We start from the raw sequence: 18677 nt of genomic DNA, 5'->3' as shown, positions 1-18677 counted from the left end.
AAAGCGCTTTGGGGTCCTTAGGGACTAGTAAAGCGCTATACAAATACAGGCCATTTACCATTTTTTTTTACCACAGTACAGAATATAAGCAAACCTGCTTTAATTCTTGAAATGATCTATGCTTACTTGTTTTTTATACTGTCCCTTCTACATGCTGTGATCTTACACTGCTCCAACAGTTTAATGGAAACTTGGTTGAACATTTCTTCAGTACTTTCTTTTCATGACCTTCACAATATCTTATGTAATATTAATCAATGTAGAGCCCTTGATAGATGCCATTAAATGGCACTGCGTTAATTCTCACTCAGAGGCCTCTGGGTAGTGTGTTGCTGTTTTTACCTGCTTTATAACACTTCACGGGCTCTAATCTCTTTTCAGATGGTGTGATGTAAGAGTGATTAGCTTGCAATAGCTGCACTGTGATTGTATGATCATGCAGTAGGTGTGAGGTTTCATCACCCTTTTGTGCCTCTCTGCTTTAGATAAAAATGAATGAAAACAGACTATTTTCCAAGTAACGCAGACACCTTCTGACATTATTCTAGAGAAAACAATTATAAAACTAATGGATTATGTGGCTGCACTAGTTTTGTATGTCTACTAAGAAACATGGCTAACAATTGAGGCCAGTCTGGGGGCTTATGTGAAACCACTCATTAAATGATTTAGATAATATCAGCTGCAAAGGATTTAATGAGTCTGGGTGATATTAATGATGCACTTAACTAAATGACAAATTTTACTCTTAGCCTCTTACTCCTAAGCGCTACTGTCAGATCTGGGTGGTGTTCAAAAAAAATGAGACTAGCTAAGATTGTATGTGATATTAGCAAAAACTGATCATTTACACAGAATAAAAGTAAAGAAAGCAAAAAAAATCATGACATAATATACAGTTACAATACCAAGACAATGAGTGTAAATAAAAATAGCTGTCAGCTGTCCAAACCTATCTGAAGCATAACTGACCATCTTTAGCAGGTTCTGTTTATCCACAGCTGAGGGACACAAGTCTGAAAAAGTTTTGTCTTGGAAAGAATTTTCCTTGACCTTGACATGGTGTAATATCGGTTCCATACTTATTAAAATCAACAGCATATGTTCAGTGAAATTCAACTCTTGGACAGAATGGTATTCATATGAATGTTCAACATGTGGCTGCAAACCCACATGCATGTGTCATAATATATCTGTACATATAACTGTACCATGTGCCTGTCAACACATACAGTACGTTGCTCTTTTTGTACAGCTACTGGCGTGTGGTTAGGCGTGTGTGTGTGTGTGCCATGTTGCCCCAATCTCTTCCCTCTCCAGTGTAACAAAGCCATTAAAAATTGATTTAGGGAGCTTGGCTGCCTGGCTCTGCCTTTGTCAGCAACCTGCACGGTTACACGCACATTTAACAATGTATTTGCACTCAAGTGTTTTCATGATTTTGTATTCCCTGTTAGTTTTGTATGCATGTCTGTGTGTATATAAGAGATTTAAAAGCATGGCTTTAAGTCAGGGATGTCAAACTCATTTTAGATGGCGGGCCACATCCAGCCCTCTTTGATCGTGAGTGTGCCGGGCTGGTGAAACTCTCCTTTCTGTCAATATGAAGAAGTTTGACTTTACATTTATGTAATGTATAGAATTGTGTACACTAGTTTATCTGTTGCTTAATTACTGTGGTCCAGTATGGATGGCCACGTGGGAGCTCTTTATCAGCCAGAAAAGCTGTAAAACTTATTAAAATACAATTTAAAGCTTAAAATTTATGCCCTCCCTCTTATTTTAAAAACATCCAGTGGGCCGGTTTGCATGCCCTGAGCCGTATGTTTAACACCCCTATTTCAAGTGAAGAATTTGGCTATTTGCTCAAAATCTACACACCTGCATCCAAACAGACATAAACGCACCTGCCTTTGCACACAGATATATAGAAATGAAACTGGATGACCTCCAGCTGAACCCACTAACATGACAAATCACGAATGATTAAAGCTCTTGTCAAGGTGTTTAAGTTGTCTCATTGCAGATGACCACAGTGTAGAAAAGAATTGATTTATTGCTTACTGCCTCTTGTAGCACTGAGTATCTTTGTTGTACATTATCCATCTGTTCTGCATCCTAAAGCATTTGTGCACATTTGCTATGGAGACATAAGACATGGATGGATTGAGCTCAAGATGGCAAAATATAAACATGTCTAGCTACTGTAAAAACATCACTCAGACATAAGGTTTGTTCCGATTCTTTAAGTTGCTTTGTTACATGAGCTGATAATCTTGTGGAGGACACATATGCATGTCCTGGAAATTGATTAGCAAGATCACAAAGTATAAACCTGTCAAGCATGAATGAAGTTAACTCGCTTCCTCACTATCAACAACCTCCTGCCATAAATGAGAGGAGAAACACAATCTGCCTGATTCATGTGTCTGCCCCAAGGCGTGTGGTCAAACGTTGCCCTGCATAAAGTCTCTGCGGTATGCAACTGCAGCCTGAGTGAGTACAGCAAAGAGTTAGTGACAAAAGTAGAATGTAAAGAGGAGAGGAAGAAGAGGAGCTGAGAGGAGGGGAGGAGGTGTTACGTGATTCCTCAATAGGCAGGGTCACTCTGACACCCAAGTATTTACACGTGTATGTATATAAATGCGTGCATAGGTGCATGTGTAGATTTTGGGTGCCCCCTGTCCAGGTCAAAAGAAGGTTTCTGAGAATAGCCTGGCAGGCTTGATGCCACATCACCAGTAACATGGCTGCAAAGGTGACCTTCTGCTACACCTTCAATACATCAGTTCCAGCATACATAGGCACATGATGACATTTTGGCAAAGCTTAACATGAATGAATTGCAAATTTTAACAATTCAAATGTTATTTCACATGTGAAATTCTGGACTATTACTGATCTTGCTGATGAAATGCAATGTTTTGTTATTTATTCCCCAGTTTGTCCCACTTTTAAGGTCTTCAGCACTGTTGTTGTAACAGAACGAATAAGCATTGGCCAGTGTGATCAATAAAGTTAAATTTACTAGTCAAGATGCCCAAAGGGCAATATCGGCTGAAATATTTGTACCTCCCTCCAAAGTAGTTTAAAAATGGCAACACTAAGCTAATGAACGGCAAAAGAGAGGCCAAAAAAAATGTCAATCGCTCTTTGTCTAATAACCAGATGTGAGTTCCTTTCACTGTATTTGCAGCCATTTAGAAAAAATAATGATTTCATTGTTTTACTTGCTTGCAAAGAAAAGCACTGTTTTCCCTCCTTTGAATAAATCAAAACATAAACAGAGCCATGAATCATCTGAAAAATGGCCAACATAAAAACCCAGGCACCAGTTACAGTTCCAAAGGTGAAAAAGGAAATAAGAATTATTTCACACAGAAATATTCAATCTGATGGAAAATTAGTTCACAAGCATGAAGTTAAATCTTTGAAGAATGCACTCTTCAAATGATATACATATGAATTCTGCTGTGCCGAGGCTGTATAGGGGGCTCAGACAAGCAAGGACCCAAAAATACCCACATTTTGGTGAGTCTGTTAGTTTTCAGTCGTTAATTAATTGTAGAGACTTAAATTTGAATCACTCAGTCACAGTATCAACCAAGGTAATGTAGCTTTACAAGTCACACCCTACCAGCAAAATTAAAAAATGAAACATTTGCGGCTTAGAGCTTAAACCAAACAGATGAATCTTCCAGAAGTTCCCTCCATTGCTCATTAATGCTTCTGAGTTTTCCAAAAGAAGCTCATGTGCTCAGTTAAAAAGAACAACTGAAATTTCCCAGTAGAGCAGAGCTAATGTGACTTTAATCACATGCAGGAAATCCATCTGCTGAATATCCTCGGTGCATGCCTCTGTTCCTTTGTTAAGGAGAGAAAGGGACCGAGAGGAAGAGAGGGAATGAATGAAAGCCACGAGGAGAGAAACAAATGCTGAATAAATGAAGGTCACAAAGAAAGAAAAAAAACAGGAATAAATGTGGAAATATAAGAAAACATACCAAAAGAGAATCTAAATAAAGAAACGCAACATCAGTTTAGTGCTTTATATTTTCCTCAGTGTCTGCCAGGTACTAATGAAAATAATGATACAACAAATAGGACAACTCAAACCCACACATACACATGCAAAAACACTAAAGAGGTGGTGCAGAAGAATTTTTATGTGCTTCTGTTTTACCCATTGCCCTTATTTTTACCTCCCTATTCCTTCTGGTATTTCCTGCCTTGTCTCTATTTTTCTTTTTATCCTTTCATCACTATCTTCTTACTATATCTCCTTTCCTCGTTATCCCACCTAATTCAGTGACTCCACCACTTTTTTCTCCTCTCCCCTAGTATTGATATTCAACCAATTGCAATTATCATACTGACAACTGATTAGCAGACTGATAGAGCACATTGATCGACCGATACTTCTCAAAGTAAGCCTCCATGCACAGAAAGTTGAACAACACAACAGCATTATCCTCCAGCTACCTCGGGTTATTTTTCTTAACATGGCTATTTAAGGTAGTACAGGTGTAAATTAACAGTTGCTGCACATGTATCATCAAATGAGTGCAAATCACATGCGCAAATGCACCTTTGCCTCTGTTTTTTGTAAAGCACTTTGGTATGCCTAAGGCTTTTAATGTGCTCTATAAATAAAGGTTGTTGTTGTTGTTGTTGTTCAACTCGACAGCGAAATGAACCGTGTGGAAAAAGTCGGCCTGAGTTTTCCCTGCAAACAGCTAACCATCGAACAACAGCCTAATCTGATTAGTGAGATATTTCACACACTGCTGATTGGGTTGTGATGACACTTTGGGAAAAAGGCACATCTCACAGCAGCACACTCTAGCATTTTCAAAATTACACTGATTGGCCCAGGGGGGAGGGGGGTTATGAGTCAACACTGTGCCATGTCAGTCATGTCATAAGAGCTTTCTCCTATGGTAATTTCCCACTTGTAAAGACCTATTTTCACTGCAATTACTCAACAGTGACAAGAAAACTTTGTTTTTAAGCATGTGAGATAAGTTTCACTACAGTGATGTAATTGACACAGGTCATTCATTTTTCAGTCCATCTATTGAACTGATACAATAAACTTTTTTCCTCTCATTTCCTCTCTTCCCCTCTTCCACCTAGCTGGTCATGGTAGATGGCTGCCCCTCCCTGAGTCTGATTCTGATTTCTTCCTGTTAAAAGGGAGTTCTTCCTCCCCATTGTCACCAAGTGCTTGATTACCGGTGAATGCCTGATTATTGTGGTTATCTATCTAATTTTGTAGAAATCCTAAGGCAAGGGTTGCTTTGAATTGGTACTATATAAAGTAAACTGTACTGAAATTAGTTTACAGAGTTACAAGTCCAAACAACAACACATCTAGCTCTATGACTAACTCAAACAGGCCACAAAGACAAGTTTATAGTTTATAGCCGATCTCAGTCCATTCTACACATCCAGTTGGGGGCATTAACCTTGAAAGCCAACTAGGAGTGACCCTTTAAGCTTTTTTCTGAACTGAGTGGTTCCTGTCATATTTCATGCATGCTTATAGAACAAAATAACTGGGTTTGCATGAGAAGTTAGTGAGGGTGGTCACTGTCTATGCAGCTACTTTTGGAAAAACCAGTAAACTATTCTAATGGTTGTTAAATCATGTCTTTATCGATATATACTGCCGTTTCAAAACTGGTTTTTAATTAAATCAAATGTCATCTTTATGGGGGAAAGACTTACTAGTGCTTCGACCAGGGTACAGACACAACACATCTAAAAGTCATCTTTCAGCCCACCTTCATCCCTGCTCCTCTTTTCATGTTTCATGTTTATCTGTTCTCACTCATGCCCTCTGTTGTGTTCTGGATCTTGCTGCTGCCTTGCCAATCTCATCTTTACCACATATGTGCGAGAAACGAATGGCCAGAAAGTCCAAGAACAGACCCGACCTAACAAATATGGAAGATCGACAGTCTTCTTTGAACTCTATCATAGTCCTAACTTAACTTAACAATATAAATATAAAAAAAAAACCCATAATATGTAATTATGTTTTCTGCAGCATTCTGCAATGAGGAGGTTCTGCAGATTTGCTGCCTCTATAAGGAAATCAATGAGGATAGTTTCACTGTTTCCTTTGCTAAAAGTTTTGTTGATTTTTTTTCATAGACTTGCCAAGCTGAAGCTTTAGAGAGTATGAGCAGCATTGTATCACCTTTTGCTGTCTTTGCTCAAGGGTAGTTCTGTAGCCCCACAATAACACTTACACTTGTTTATTCTTTCCATTCATCTCTTCTTTTCCTTCCCTCCCACTTTTGCTGTAATTTACAGATTCTACATTTATCCATCTCTCTGTCTCTCTCTCACTGTTGTCTTCCCATTTTCCCTCTGTGTCATTCACACTTTGTCTCTCGGTGCCAGACAGTTAGCACTAGGGGGTCTGTCTGCATTAAAGGCAAAATGATTGTGTAGACTAAAAGAAAAAAACATGTGTTATTTATGTCTATTATGTACCAGTGGTTTGTGATGACTGCATGCGCATACATAAATATGCACACTTGCCAGGATAGGTGCAAACGCAAAAGCACACTTTTAATGTATCACAAACATGAGTGTTCGCACACACACAGTATCCTGCTGCTTTAGCCTTCACTGCTGACGGCATATGGGAGTGCGCATGCATGTTTGCACGGGGGTTTTGGCAACCCGTGAGATAACAAATCGATGCGATACGGTCTCGGGATCAGGATTTGAGGTTGGATTGTGGATGTGTTTGTCATACTTGTCTTTTCTCTGTCTGTTCAGGTGATTTGGTGTGATTTTTCACATTCACCACATTGTCGGGAGCCTCATTCATGGCGCCTTGACACCGCTTCCACAGTCCCGTCCCTCCATCAGAGGAAGGCCGCAGTGCTCTGTCATGCCCCCCCACACCCACCCCCCCGGGGGCACTGGCCTTCCCCCAGCTAGCGCCACTATCTACCACTGCTACTTGGCCAAACCAGGTGAGTCAAGAAAACAAAGAGCAGATTAATAGGGACAAAATTGAGTGAGATTATGAAAAAAAAAACAAGAAGAGAGGAAAACATGCTGTTCCTCTCCGACTCAACTCCAGTCTATTTTATTCACGTCTATTGTACTCCAAACTATGCATGAAAGGAGGAACACTGTCTGTTTTGACAGCTGCTAATATTTGCATGCCAGCATGATTGAACACACACATACCCACGGACATGCGCGCACTCAAAGGACAAGGGCACTGAGCATACTGTGGCCACGTGCCAAGGCTTCCACAGAAATGCCACATTACTGTATTAATCCAGCCAGTGAGATGTAGTGATATGATATTTTCTTTCTTTAATTCACCCTATCGCTTCCTTTCCGAAACAAGATTTCCTTTCCTTTCACTTATTGTCTTTGTTTTTTCTGCATCTCACTCCTTTTTTCACCTGTCACCCTTTGCCTCTTCCTTTTATTCCTGTCCATCCCTGCATCCAAGTCTCTTTGGACCCATTATCTTTTTTCTTTTTTCCCCCCTTCGTCTCATATTGCGCGTACACTCAGTCAAAACAAAAATCCATCAGAAGTCGGGTGGCATAGCAACAGATAGGACAGCTGTATGCGTGTGTGTGTGTGTTGTGGAGCAGACAGTGGCACAAATGGTTCTCACTCTCTGAGCGATTCCAGCCAATTTTTCAGCTAATAGGCAAACACAAGGGCACTCCTTTCCTCTTTTGTTTTACATCATGCGCATGCTGAAGGAGCACATGCTGTAAATGAATGGCTTTACAAAAGAGAGAGACTAAGAGAACAGGGATCTTTGTCTTCCTGTTGGCGAGGTAAGGTATTAATGGTCCTGAGGTGTCTGGGGGGAAAAAAAAAGACGCCCCCACAAACTGCTGTGTAACACCGAGGACACTAAATAACAGGGCAACACTATGTGTCTGAACCTCCAAACACCCACACAGAAACTCTAAGTCAACAGATATGCCTCCCTCTGAGCTTCTCGTTGTCTCCATACCAGCACCTTATACCTCTTCCTTTCTCTCTCTACCTGCACTTTACATTTTCTCCAACCTTCTCTCATCTCCGTATTTAATTCAAATCAGTTTAACTCGGATGCCTGCGTAAGCTTTAGTAGCATTTTTGCTGTAGGGTCTACTCTAAGCTGTTCAGGAATAGTAATTCCTCTAAAATATTCTATCTGTCATCAAACGTCTCAGAGCCTTTCCTTGCAATTACACTGAATTAAAAAGAAGCACGCTGTGTTGATGCCAAAGCTCTCTCTCAGTTAAGATAAATGCACTTGATCGGCACATAATGTGCATTACAAATATTTCCAAACTCTTTGAAAACAGGTGTTTTCCCTGTCTTCCCTCTGCTTTTTCAATGTTGTTCTGTATGCCTCTTGCAAAGCAAAGAATCTCCCTCCGCTCTCTCCACTGAGGCTGTAATTCAAACACATACATATACTATATAACTTACTGAGAAACGGATATATCGAGAGTAGAAAGCAGTAAGAATTTCATTACATCAGCGCCAGCAATGACAATCAAATCATGAAGCCCACGTGTTGCTGAAGAAGTTCATTCAGAGCTAGAATTTGACAGGGAGGATTTGAAACTACGTGTTTCCACTGAATTGTCATTATAATTCTGCACGAACTGCAAAATGCTGAAGAATGGTGTGTTCAAAGGACAGAAAATGGATTAAGAAGAAAAATGGAGAGAGACTTTTGGGAAGTGTTTGTATTCTTCAGCGTCTGCTAGTTTTGGCCTTGATGGATGGAGGCTGTGGCAGACATCTTGTGGGTGTTCTGCAGTTGTTGTGCCAAATAAAATTATCAAATGCAAAAATGTATTTAAATGCTTTACCCTTTTTGTCTGGAAAATTGATACTCGGATACTAACTGACACTAAAATTACTATAGGATTAGATATTTATTTGCAACAACGCTGATATCAACAGTGCCGCACAGAACTCCCCCCATTTTCATTGAACCGTTATCACAACCTGGCCAGCACACACGCTAACAAGCTGTTTAAGTATTAGCAATTACCCACATTAGCTGCCATTATCATTAAGGTAGTGGCTAGCAGCTATGGCTAATGATAAAGTTAATGTGCAAGCTAGGCAACAAACATTATCAGGCCTGCTCAGCTGTAACTGGCAATGTTAATTTAACAGGATAACACAATTATTTGTCCTTTAAAAAGTGTTATGTTTCTCTTAAAGTCTCAGATTAAAGGAAAGAAAAGTTTATCAGCAACTACACCGAAACAGTGGCAGCCTACTTTATCAACTCTATTTGATCATCTGAAAATATGATGCCAAACCACCAGAAGACAAGAAATAAACCCAGCTGCATGGTTCATGGCATGCATTTGCACAAACCACTATCACATTACTTTAAAAACAATCCCCCTTGTGGTATTGAAAACGGTGTTAAGTATTTTTCTGGGTATCTGTATCAAGTTCGAAATTCTTGTATGGTAACAACCCAGATATCTATCTGGACTTTTATATTCCCTGGTGAATATACGAGCTAGAAAAGCATGCACTCCACAAGTTTGACCAAAATCCAGAAATACTCTAAATAGATACACTACACCATCAAGAAACGTTAAAGAAAAATGGCTAAAACGGCTAAAAGAGTTTAGACATGACAGTTAAATGAGTTAAATACATGAGTGACACAAAGTGAAATACAGGGAGCAAGAAAAAACGGGGAAACAGTGGGGAGTAGAGATGAGGAGGAAGAGGGATGTGAGATCAAAGAGGTGTAGTGAAAGAGAGCAGACAGTGAGGAAGAAGGAGGAGAGGCGAAAGAGGAGAACAGAGAGGTCTATGAGCGGCACGGAGACCATATGGTGCCTCCAGGACTCCACCATCCCAGCAGACTGTGAGACTCTTCTGACACATACACACACACTTGCACACAAGAAGGTATCAGTTAATTCCTACTCTCTCTCACACACACACATAAGCATACACAGGATCTGACTGTGAGCTTATGTGTTTGTTCCAACCCCAAACAAAGCCCTGGCTGCAGAGCTTCTAATCAAGAGAGTGATAGTGAAAGAGAGAATGACAGCAGTTGGGATTTGGCTTTGAACAGCGATATAATACACTGGCTGGGGTTACAATATTTGCTTGGAGTGAAGCCATAATACCATGACTTAGCATTATGCTTGGAGTACAGCTGTAATACAGTGCACTGACTAAGGGTGTAGCATTAGGTTTGGAATTTAGCCATCACAGTTAGTTTAGCCGCTTCAAACTGACTGCCATTAAAAACAGTAAAATGGCTTCAATAAAAAGTACTTTTTGGTCGACCTGCAGCAGCTACCAGGTTGTTAAACTGATTGATTAACAAAGTGTAATGATTTAGGGTCGATTGTAGGGTAGTCAAGATGCATACCAAATGAGCTAAAATGCCCTTTATCTCAGAGTCCCAGGATAAACTCCCACTCAGCTAGACCTTTGCTGCTTGTCATTCCCTGTTCCCTTTCCCCCCCGTTGCCTATCTCTGCTGTGCTGTCTAAATAAAGGCGAGAGGCAAGAAAAAAAAAATCCCTACCACCAGGTGGTTAGTAGCTAGTGGCACTTTTCAACCCTGCTGTGATGTTGGGTTTGGCATGAAACCAACCGCAGTGGGACACTGTGTGTGTGCAGCATTAGGGCTGGAGTAGAGGATCATCCCTTCACATAGTGTTATATGAGACTGGAATGACAGCTCGTTGGCAAACCATACAAAGCATCTGGCTAATTCAAGTTTGCGATCAATAGCTATTTTAATGTAAGGCAAGAAATAAATAAATATCCTAATTATTAAAGTCAACAAAAAACAAAATTGCTTCATTAAAGTAAAATGAAAGAGGATTTCTACTCTTTATTGTTTCTTTGTTCTATAAAAAATGTAATTAATATTGTTCCCCTTTACTCAATATTACTTCAAATTTTCCATATAAACTTTTCATATTTTCTTATATGTTATTATATTTTATTGGGGTTTTTTTCTGTGCATATGTAAATATCATCTGCTAAAGGGTCACTGTGGCTTGCTCCCATAGCCAGCTTATTAGCTGTGTCTTGTAATATGGCGATTGATTGTGGCGAGCTATAATCTAGTTTGTTGTGGCCCTAATTTTGTGACAGCTCGGCTCAAAGGCATGCAGAAATCTCCCATGCATATACCCGCCAGCTCTTTCTTTTTTACCACTGTGTGGTTAGATGCAGGTACAACAGGAATGTGCCAGATGAAACACAAATAAATGGTCCTGGCCTACTTTCAAAGGACACTGGCAGGGATAAATCCACTGGATGGTGTTTGTGGTGCAGATAAATCCTAAGCCCCACAAACAGCATTTTAACACTCGCCAAATGATAGAGATACAGTATCACACTCACAGCACATCTAGCACAGATCTAGCTTGACACTGATAAGCTATAATGATCATAGCAAGGCTATTCCTGACAGAAAATACTCCTTTCCTGGCTAAGTAATCACAGAAAATGGCTGATAATGGTCCTAAATTAATGGTCGATAACACAGCGTTTTGAGATGTCCTCATTTAGTCCTTGTGAAAAAAAAATAAAAGCCTCTGAAAAGGTCATGCAATTAGGAAAAAAAAGATTTCTAGCACTTTGGAACTAATTCTAAATTCAGGATCAGAGCAGCTACTTCAGACCATTCTAAATTTATATATTACAATCATATAAAAAGGAGGGTTTTTTTCAGTCCTGTGACTGAAGTTCACTCTCACTGCTTCCACAAGAATTAAGAGGGTAAGGAGCAGTCAGGTGCTGCTAATTAAATGCACTTCAATTATTGATTATCTATAAAAACAGATGTTTGCAGGTCTGGAGCATTCAGGTGTGTGTAAACACAAAGCTGCATTTTTCCAGGGAGTGGATGTCTCAGCAAATTCACCCCAAGGTCAGACCATGCAGCTGCATCTCATACTTTACAGGGGTCAGTTAGCATGTTACAGGTTAAAGTTTATGACAGTACAATTAGAAAAAGACTGAACTGAACAAGCGTTCAGTTCAGTTCAGTTCAGTTCAGTTCAAGGGAACGTGGCAGCACAGCTTAAGTTCGCAAAGTTGCATCTGAACAAACCGCAAGACTTCTGCAATAGCGTCCTTTTACAGACAAGAGCAGACAAGTATTCTAATGTGAGGCCATAACATTTACATGGGTCATGCAACAAGACAATGATGCCAAGCACAGCAGCAAATCTCCAACAGAATGGTTAAAAAGAATCAAAGTGCTTGGATGGAGTACTGTCTTTTTTAACAATACTGTGAATTCAATTCTAATTATATGATGCTAAAAATTTAGTTAAAACACATTTAATTACAAAATAGCCAACTGAAGATTCAGAAAAGAAACTGGCATAAAAACCACAGCATGACAACTATTTCATATATAGAAGTTTGCGTGTGTGTGTCTGCGTGTGTGTGGATCAATACCATCTGCCTATCCATCCTGTCTGAAGAATGAGTGGGCATACATTACGACTTGTCACACATCCAAGGCAAAGTGTATTCTATTCCTGTCACGTTGATGCTGATGCGACATCAAAAGGCGGACGTCCTTCTTTTTCGTTCCAAAATTTGAATGTATTCAGCCTTGAACTACAGCCCTAGTGACTGGTCAGTACATAGTGCATCAAAGAGCTGGTGTTGCAGTGAAGTACCACGTGCAGCAGCTCCAATGAAGGTGTTGACACTGCCTGAAAATGATGCTTTCTTTTGCCAAAGCATGAATTCGTGGATCCCCCCCCCCCCAACTCCTTTTTGCTTTATCTCTTTGTCTTACCTGCCACTCTTGCTAATTAATAGCCACTATCACAAACAACAATGTCAATGCATGTCACACGCTCCCACGAGGCCCACTGTTGTGTGAACGAGCACGTGTGCCACTACAAATTGATACAAATAGCAGGAATTAGAGAGGCAGATCGGCCTACACATTACCCACTCCCCGCTGCAAGTCAAAATAATGATACTGTCTTACTGCCGCATCACAGGAGAAATGGACAGGGGAGAGAGACTGACGCAGCAGGTGGGATAAAAATGGAGAATGAGAGCAGGGCTGGAGTAAACAGGAAGGAGAGAAGAAAGGGAGCAAGAAAGAGAGAAGGAGAGGTAATTGGAGGTAATCCTACCGGAAGAAGAGGTTTAAAAAAAATCAAGATTTGCAAGAAAACACTCTCTCCTCTCCTCATCACAGTGACAGCAGGAGTACAGCCTAAACCCCTACACTGTGTTCCTGCTTATCCTTAAATGCTACCAGTGTGTTTGTGAGTCAGTGTGTGCGACCATTACTTCCTGCGTTTGGTTAAGCGATTATAAACGGATGTGCCTGAAAGTCAGGCGGAAAGGTGCATGACAGAAAATAGATAATGTGGGGCAAAGAAGAACTTCTTTCCTCTCTTATCTCCAATAACATTATATGACTGATAATGTAGCTGTACTGATAGGAGCCTGACATTGTACAATATCTATCTATCTATCTATCTATCTATCTATCTATCTATCTATCTATCTATCTATCTATCTATCTATCTATCTATCTAAGCCAAAAACACATGTAGTGCTGCAGTGTATTGTGTGTGTGTGTAGAGGTATTAACACACGCAGTCACACACACACACTAGCTGGCTATTTTCTGTCTGCTAAGTAAATAAGGTCTTGGGTTACAGTTGAGATCAGGCATATTATAGCCTCTGAGAAATTACATGGATGTTGCTGCTGCTGCTGTAGAAAAACAGGCAACATTACAATTCATGTTCTGATGTAATGCAGATGGTTGATTTCACGTTATATATGACAGGTTTTAAGATATTTGTTGTGTGCCATTCAACTTCAGGAAAACCACACTAGTCACTAACTGTCAATAAAATGCACCAAACACATGCTTTAAATGATATATACTTACATAATAATATATAATATTTGTACAGCATTTATCATATTTAAGGTGATATGAAAATAAAAACAAACAAGGATTAAAGCAGATTCTATAACTTCAATACAAAATACTGAAAGTGTGCGAATGCAACGGATTCATAGAACTACAAGGGCAGGTTGCTTGTTTAGGTTGTTTCCCCCCCCCCCCAAAATACATTTTTGCCCTTTTCCCCTTTGTTGTGAGAAGACAGTGGACAGAAGAGTAGAAAGCTGGGAGAAAGATCAGGGGCCTCGGGGCAGATTCCAACCTGGGACTCTGCATTAGCCTTAAGGGCACATTAATCACCTGCTTCACACAAACCAGTGCCCTTACCCAAGCGTTTAAACAAACAAAACAGTCACGGAAAAAAATTAATGTGTACATTCAAAAAGCTGTAACCAGTAACAGTTTATCTGATTTATCACCTGATCACAAAATTAGCTGGATGGATGCCTGGATGAGGACTTTTGGGGTTATTATCTTATTCGCATAAAGGTGTGCTTTAACGTTATATCAAGGGCGTTATGTGGTATTGGCAATTGTGCCAAAAATTAAACTCTAATAGCAGCAATGGATTTGTTTTAAACTCCGAGCATAATGAAAAAAAGAGTGAAGAAACACGGGCCTGTGAGTCTGCTGCGTGGAGGACAGCTGGTCCTCCTCGTAACAAGATAGCAGCAAGTCTGTCGCTTGCATGGAAAACAGCTTGGCCCTTGGTAACATACAACTGGGCTCAGTAACAGTAGTGCTGGAGCTGATGACATCATTCCTGGGTTCAGTGTCACCCAAGGGCCCTTGAATATAAACTTACAGGCACAAGAGGCCCCTGAGGTGTCAAAAGCCGTTACCTTGGAGACATTGTCAAACATTGCCAGGTACACAGGACTGCAAAGGTCATCCCATACTGTAACATGTAACAACGATACTATACTGCTACAAAAATTCAGAAGATACTGTAAAGTAACATATTCATCACAACATACAGTAATGCTATTAGTTTCACTTCTTAATTCAAGAAAAGAAATAAAATAAACATAAGGTGAGTCTGAGAGCCTGGTCAGCACATCAGGGCTTTTCCTGCATATAAAAGAAAGAAAATCACTAGCATTGTAATAAAATAAAAAAAACAGTTTTAAGTGGTTTTAAGTGGCATTTAATTTACTCAAACATAAATATATGTCATCCTATCACATGGCCTGTTATAACAGGAAAATGCATTTATACCGTTCAGTGAGATAGTACAGGCTCTTTGCTTAAATGCCCAAAAGCTCGATTTTGAACCAGAGAAACTTAATTTAAAAAAGCATTAAACTTACAGCAATAAGGTATTTAAATATAGTAGTGTAACAACATTAAAGAAACAAAACAATAGTAACCAAAAAAGTCCCTTTTTAGTTTATATCAAGAAGTTACTGTCTTACATTAAACTGTAGTTTCAAAGTATGTACAGTGCAGAACTTTTGTCCGTTTAATTAAAACGTGCATGTATTTCCATGCGTATGTCAGCACCAGCCATGACCCTGCAATCCTTTCCATATACAGAGAAACTATATAGACAGAAATCGCTGCCAGGGAAACAACTGACTGCGCACAGAAACACAAGGACACACATGAATATGCAAACATACACTGGCAGGGATAATCCTCTTTCAGAGATTACTTACGATAGATATGCCATTTGAACTCTCGCACAACTTCAAACACAAAAACCAGCACACATACATTGTAAATGGGTGGGCAAGCTATCATGTTAATTAAAAACAAACAGCTCTAATGATCAGTCGTTTTATTAAAATATAATTGGAAAGTCGGAAAAGAGGTTAAGAAATATGCATTTTCTTCATCAAGAGAAACTCTTCAGCCTTCATTAACAATTAAGAATGTGCCTATTATTGCACAAACACACTATATTTTCATTCTAATATGGTAAGAAATATGCATGGATTTGGAATCCAAGGCAGCAACCATTGATTATTAATACTCCTCAGGTTTGAGCTGCTTGGTGTCTAAAAGTTTCATGACTGTCACTTCTGACAACAAGATGAGGCTGTTTAGAATCTGACGAGCGATACTGCCCTTAGAGTTGCCTTGATCGAACACAAACACACTTCTGCATTTTAATGCTGCGTCTTAGTTTGTTTCCCATCGCTGAGAGCATCGCCAGCCCACACTTCCCAAGAATGTCAGCGCTTTTACGGATTGTGTTAGGGAATTCTTATAAAAGATTCAGTCTGAAGTCTGTTTGGACTGAGCTAAACTGCACAGAACCACTTAACTTATTTGGAAAGAATTCTCCCTGTCTTCCTCTAAATGTGGCAGAATATTTCCCTCCTTCTGGTTTGGCTGTGTGGAGCGCTGCATCAGAGAGGATTTGGAGAAGCTAAAATAAGCCAAAAAAAACAACAACCACCACCTCCACGAGAGCAGCTAAAACCACTCATAAATGTTGGAAGATCTGCTTCAGCACTGAGGGGAGGGTTGCAGCGGATCAAAGTCAAAGTCAAAGTCAACTTTATTGTCAATTCTGCCACATGTACAGGACATACAGAGAATAGAAACTACGTTACTCTCAATCCCTAGATAAAATAGCAAATGATGAGGATGAGTTATAATGTACAGTAGCAAAGGGATGGGAGAAGAGAGGGGCGGTGTTAAGCAACAGATATGAGAGAGTGGAGAGAGAGGAGGAATACCTTTGCAAAATAAAGCAAACGTATTCTTTGGTGCACAAAGACGACCGCATTTTGAAAATGTGACATTATATGAGAGGAGAAAAATAAACACAATTTCTCTCTCTCCAGCTCCGTTCTGCTCTCTCAGTTGTATAACAGTGCTTCTACCTCGGAGCTACATTATCCTCGCAAATCTCCTGCACTTCCCTTACCTTTACAAATAGCTCCAACCTGTTTTGGGAAATTCAAAGCCACTGTATAGCAAAAGCCTTCTAGATTCCTACTGAGCTGCTGGAGTGAAAGCCTGGCACTCTAAAGCGTTTCCACTACAAAGTCAGACGGCACAGGAAGCTTCGGGATACTATAAAAATCTCTCCTTTTATCCATTTGTGAAGTGGAGTTAATTTTTCCCAGAGATTAAGATTATACTATAGGATAGAGAGAGTTCTAGAGCACTAGTACTTTTTTATGAGGGCACAGCCTTCACTTGCTGAAGCTCTTTGGATCAGAATGTAAAATAGGGCAATGTCCTGAGTGAGGGAGGTCATGTTCTGTCTGGAAAGGAAACTGTGAGAAAAAAGGGACTATTTCTGCACCAGTGCAAGTCTAAATTCTCTTAATCATGTAATATTATGATTAAAAGAATTATGTAAAAGGAACAAATGAAGTGCTTAGTTAAATTTATCAAGAATGAGGGAAAGTAGCTCACAAATAAGCTAAGAAACCAAAATAGCAATTCTTGCTTGGAAACAACTTTAATTGCTACCATCATCTAAGAAATTCAAGATTTAAAAAAAATGGGGGAATGAGCTTTATTTTGTCTTGCAAAGTTTTTAGATGAGAAACTCTATACCACTTTCACATGATCAGAAGTTGGTAAGATCACTCCCCAGTCACACAGGCCTAAAGAACAGTTAGCAAACCATCTGGCAATGAGAGAAAAATGTGTATTCCACTATTACCTGAGTTGTTTGATGGAGGCTGGTGAAAGTCGCTGTGAAATCAACCGCTAAAGTCCCATTCACCATATCTGGAGACAGGTTAGTGACCCTCTGGAAATCACTAGAGTGTATTCCGCAACTGGTTGGAGACTGGTTTCTAAAGGCTGCCGGCAATCACTAGCATGAAATTGGTTGCACAGAGGTATGTGGTCCTGTGCTGGTAGTAGCAGTAAGTCACAGCGTTCTCAGTTTCTGGTTTGTGTTTTACTAATGGTTAGCAGTTACTTAGTTAGGGTTTGTTTTCAGACAAGTTGATGAGTAAAATGCAAAATATGAGTTGCCAAGGCAATCTGATAGTGACAAAAGAAACTGCAAAGTGGATCTGGTGCAGTTTCACCTGGTGATAGCCAGCAACTTTAAGCAACCGGTTGTGGCACACAGTACATTTTTCCTTGGTGACAAGATTTTCCAAGTGGTTGCAAACTCATGAATAGCCAGGCAGGGGAGGAAAACAACTAGCTTAGAAAAAAATCATGCTCTCGAAAAAATTGGTATTTTTCTTGGATTTGAAAAGAAAAGAGGGGCAAACAAGAAGCAATAACTTAAAAAAAGACCTTTTAAGATATTTGTTGGATGATAATTGTTAGAACAGGAAAATTATAGTTCTAAATTACTGAGTGCTGACTTCTATTTAACTGCTGTAGTTTTAATTATATTGCAAACTCCGAGTGAATAATCTCATTTTAATTTCAAATCTGTTTTTGGCTTTTATCAGTAACATTTTAAGGCTATTAAAGTTTATCAGTAAAAAATAACTGAAATAAAAAGCCAATTCTGTTTCACAATGATGCTTTTGTTTTAGGCTTTTGTTATAAATCAAGCAAAAAATTTTTCTTTACAGTTTTAGCTTAAAGAGTTTAAAGTTTTAGAAAAGACAATAAAATAAATTTTGAATGAATATACACTGATTATGATTTTGGCTATAGCATTTTATCCTATAGAATAAAGCTCGTTTAGTGTATGTGCTCAATAAACTATACAGTAGACTATATAACAATTCGACATGAGACTACAAATACGTCCATTAATACATTTATCTCAGCATCAGTCAGCCCT

The 18677-nt window shown here is 39.4% G+C and overlaps 2 protein-coding genes across 3 annotated transcripts in view; one reads left to right on the top strand and one right to left on the bottom strand.

The window, feature by feature from the left end:
- Nucleotides 1–18677, bottom strand: part of cacna2d4a (calcium channel, voltage-dependent, alpha 2/delta subunit 4a) — a 100745-nt gene that overhangs the window by 38004 nt on the left and 44064 nt on the right. The gene's annotated exons all lie outside the window — the stretch shown is intronic.
- Nucleotides 1–18677, top strand: part of lrtm2a (leucine rich repeat transmembrane protein 2a) — a 30034-nt gene that overhangs the window by 2349 nt on the left and 9008 nt on the right. The window contains exon 2 of the mRNA XM_026148390.1: nt 6796–6995. Within this exon, the coding sequence (XP_026004175.1) occupies nt 6911–6995 (85 nt within the window). The 5' untranslated portion in view covers nt 6796–6910. The remainder of the gene's footprint in view (nt 1–6795; nt 6996–18677) is intronic.

This window comes from Astatotilapia calliptera, chromosome 17, assembly GCF_900246225.1.
Source record: "Astatotilapia calliptera chromosome 17, fAstCal1.2, whole genome shotgun sequence".
NCBI classification, from domain to species: domain Eukaryota; kingdom Metazoa; phylum Chordata; class Actinopteri; order Cichliformes; family Cichlidae; genus Astatotilapia; species Astatotilapia calliptera.
This window is presented reverse-complemented; position numbering and strand designations above follow the sequence as displayed.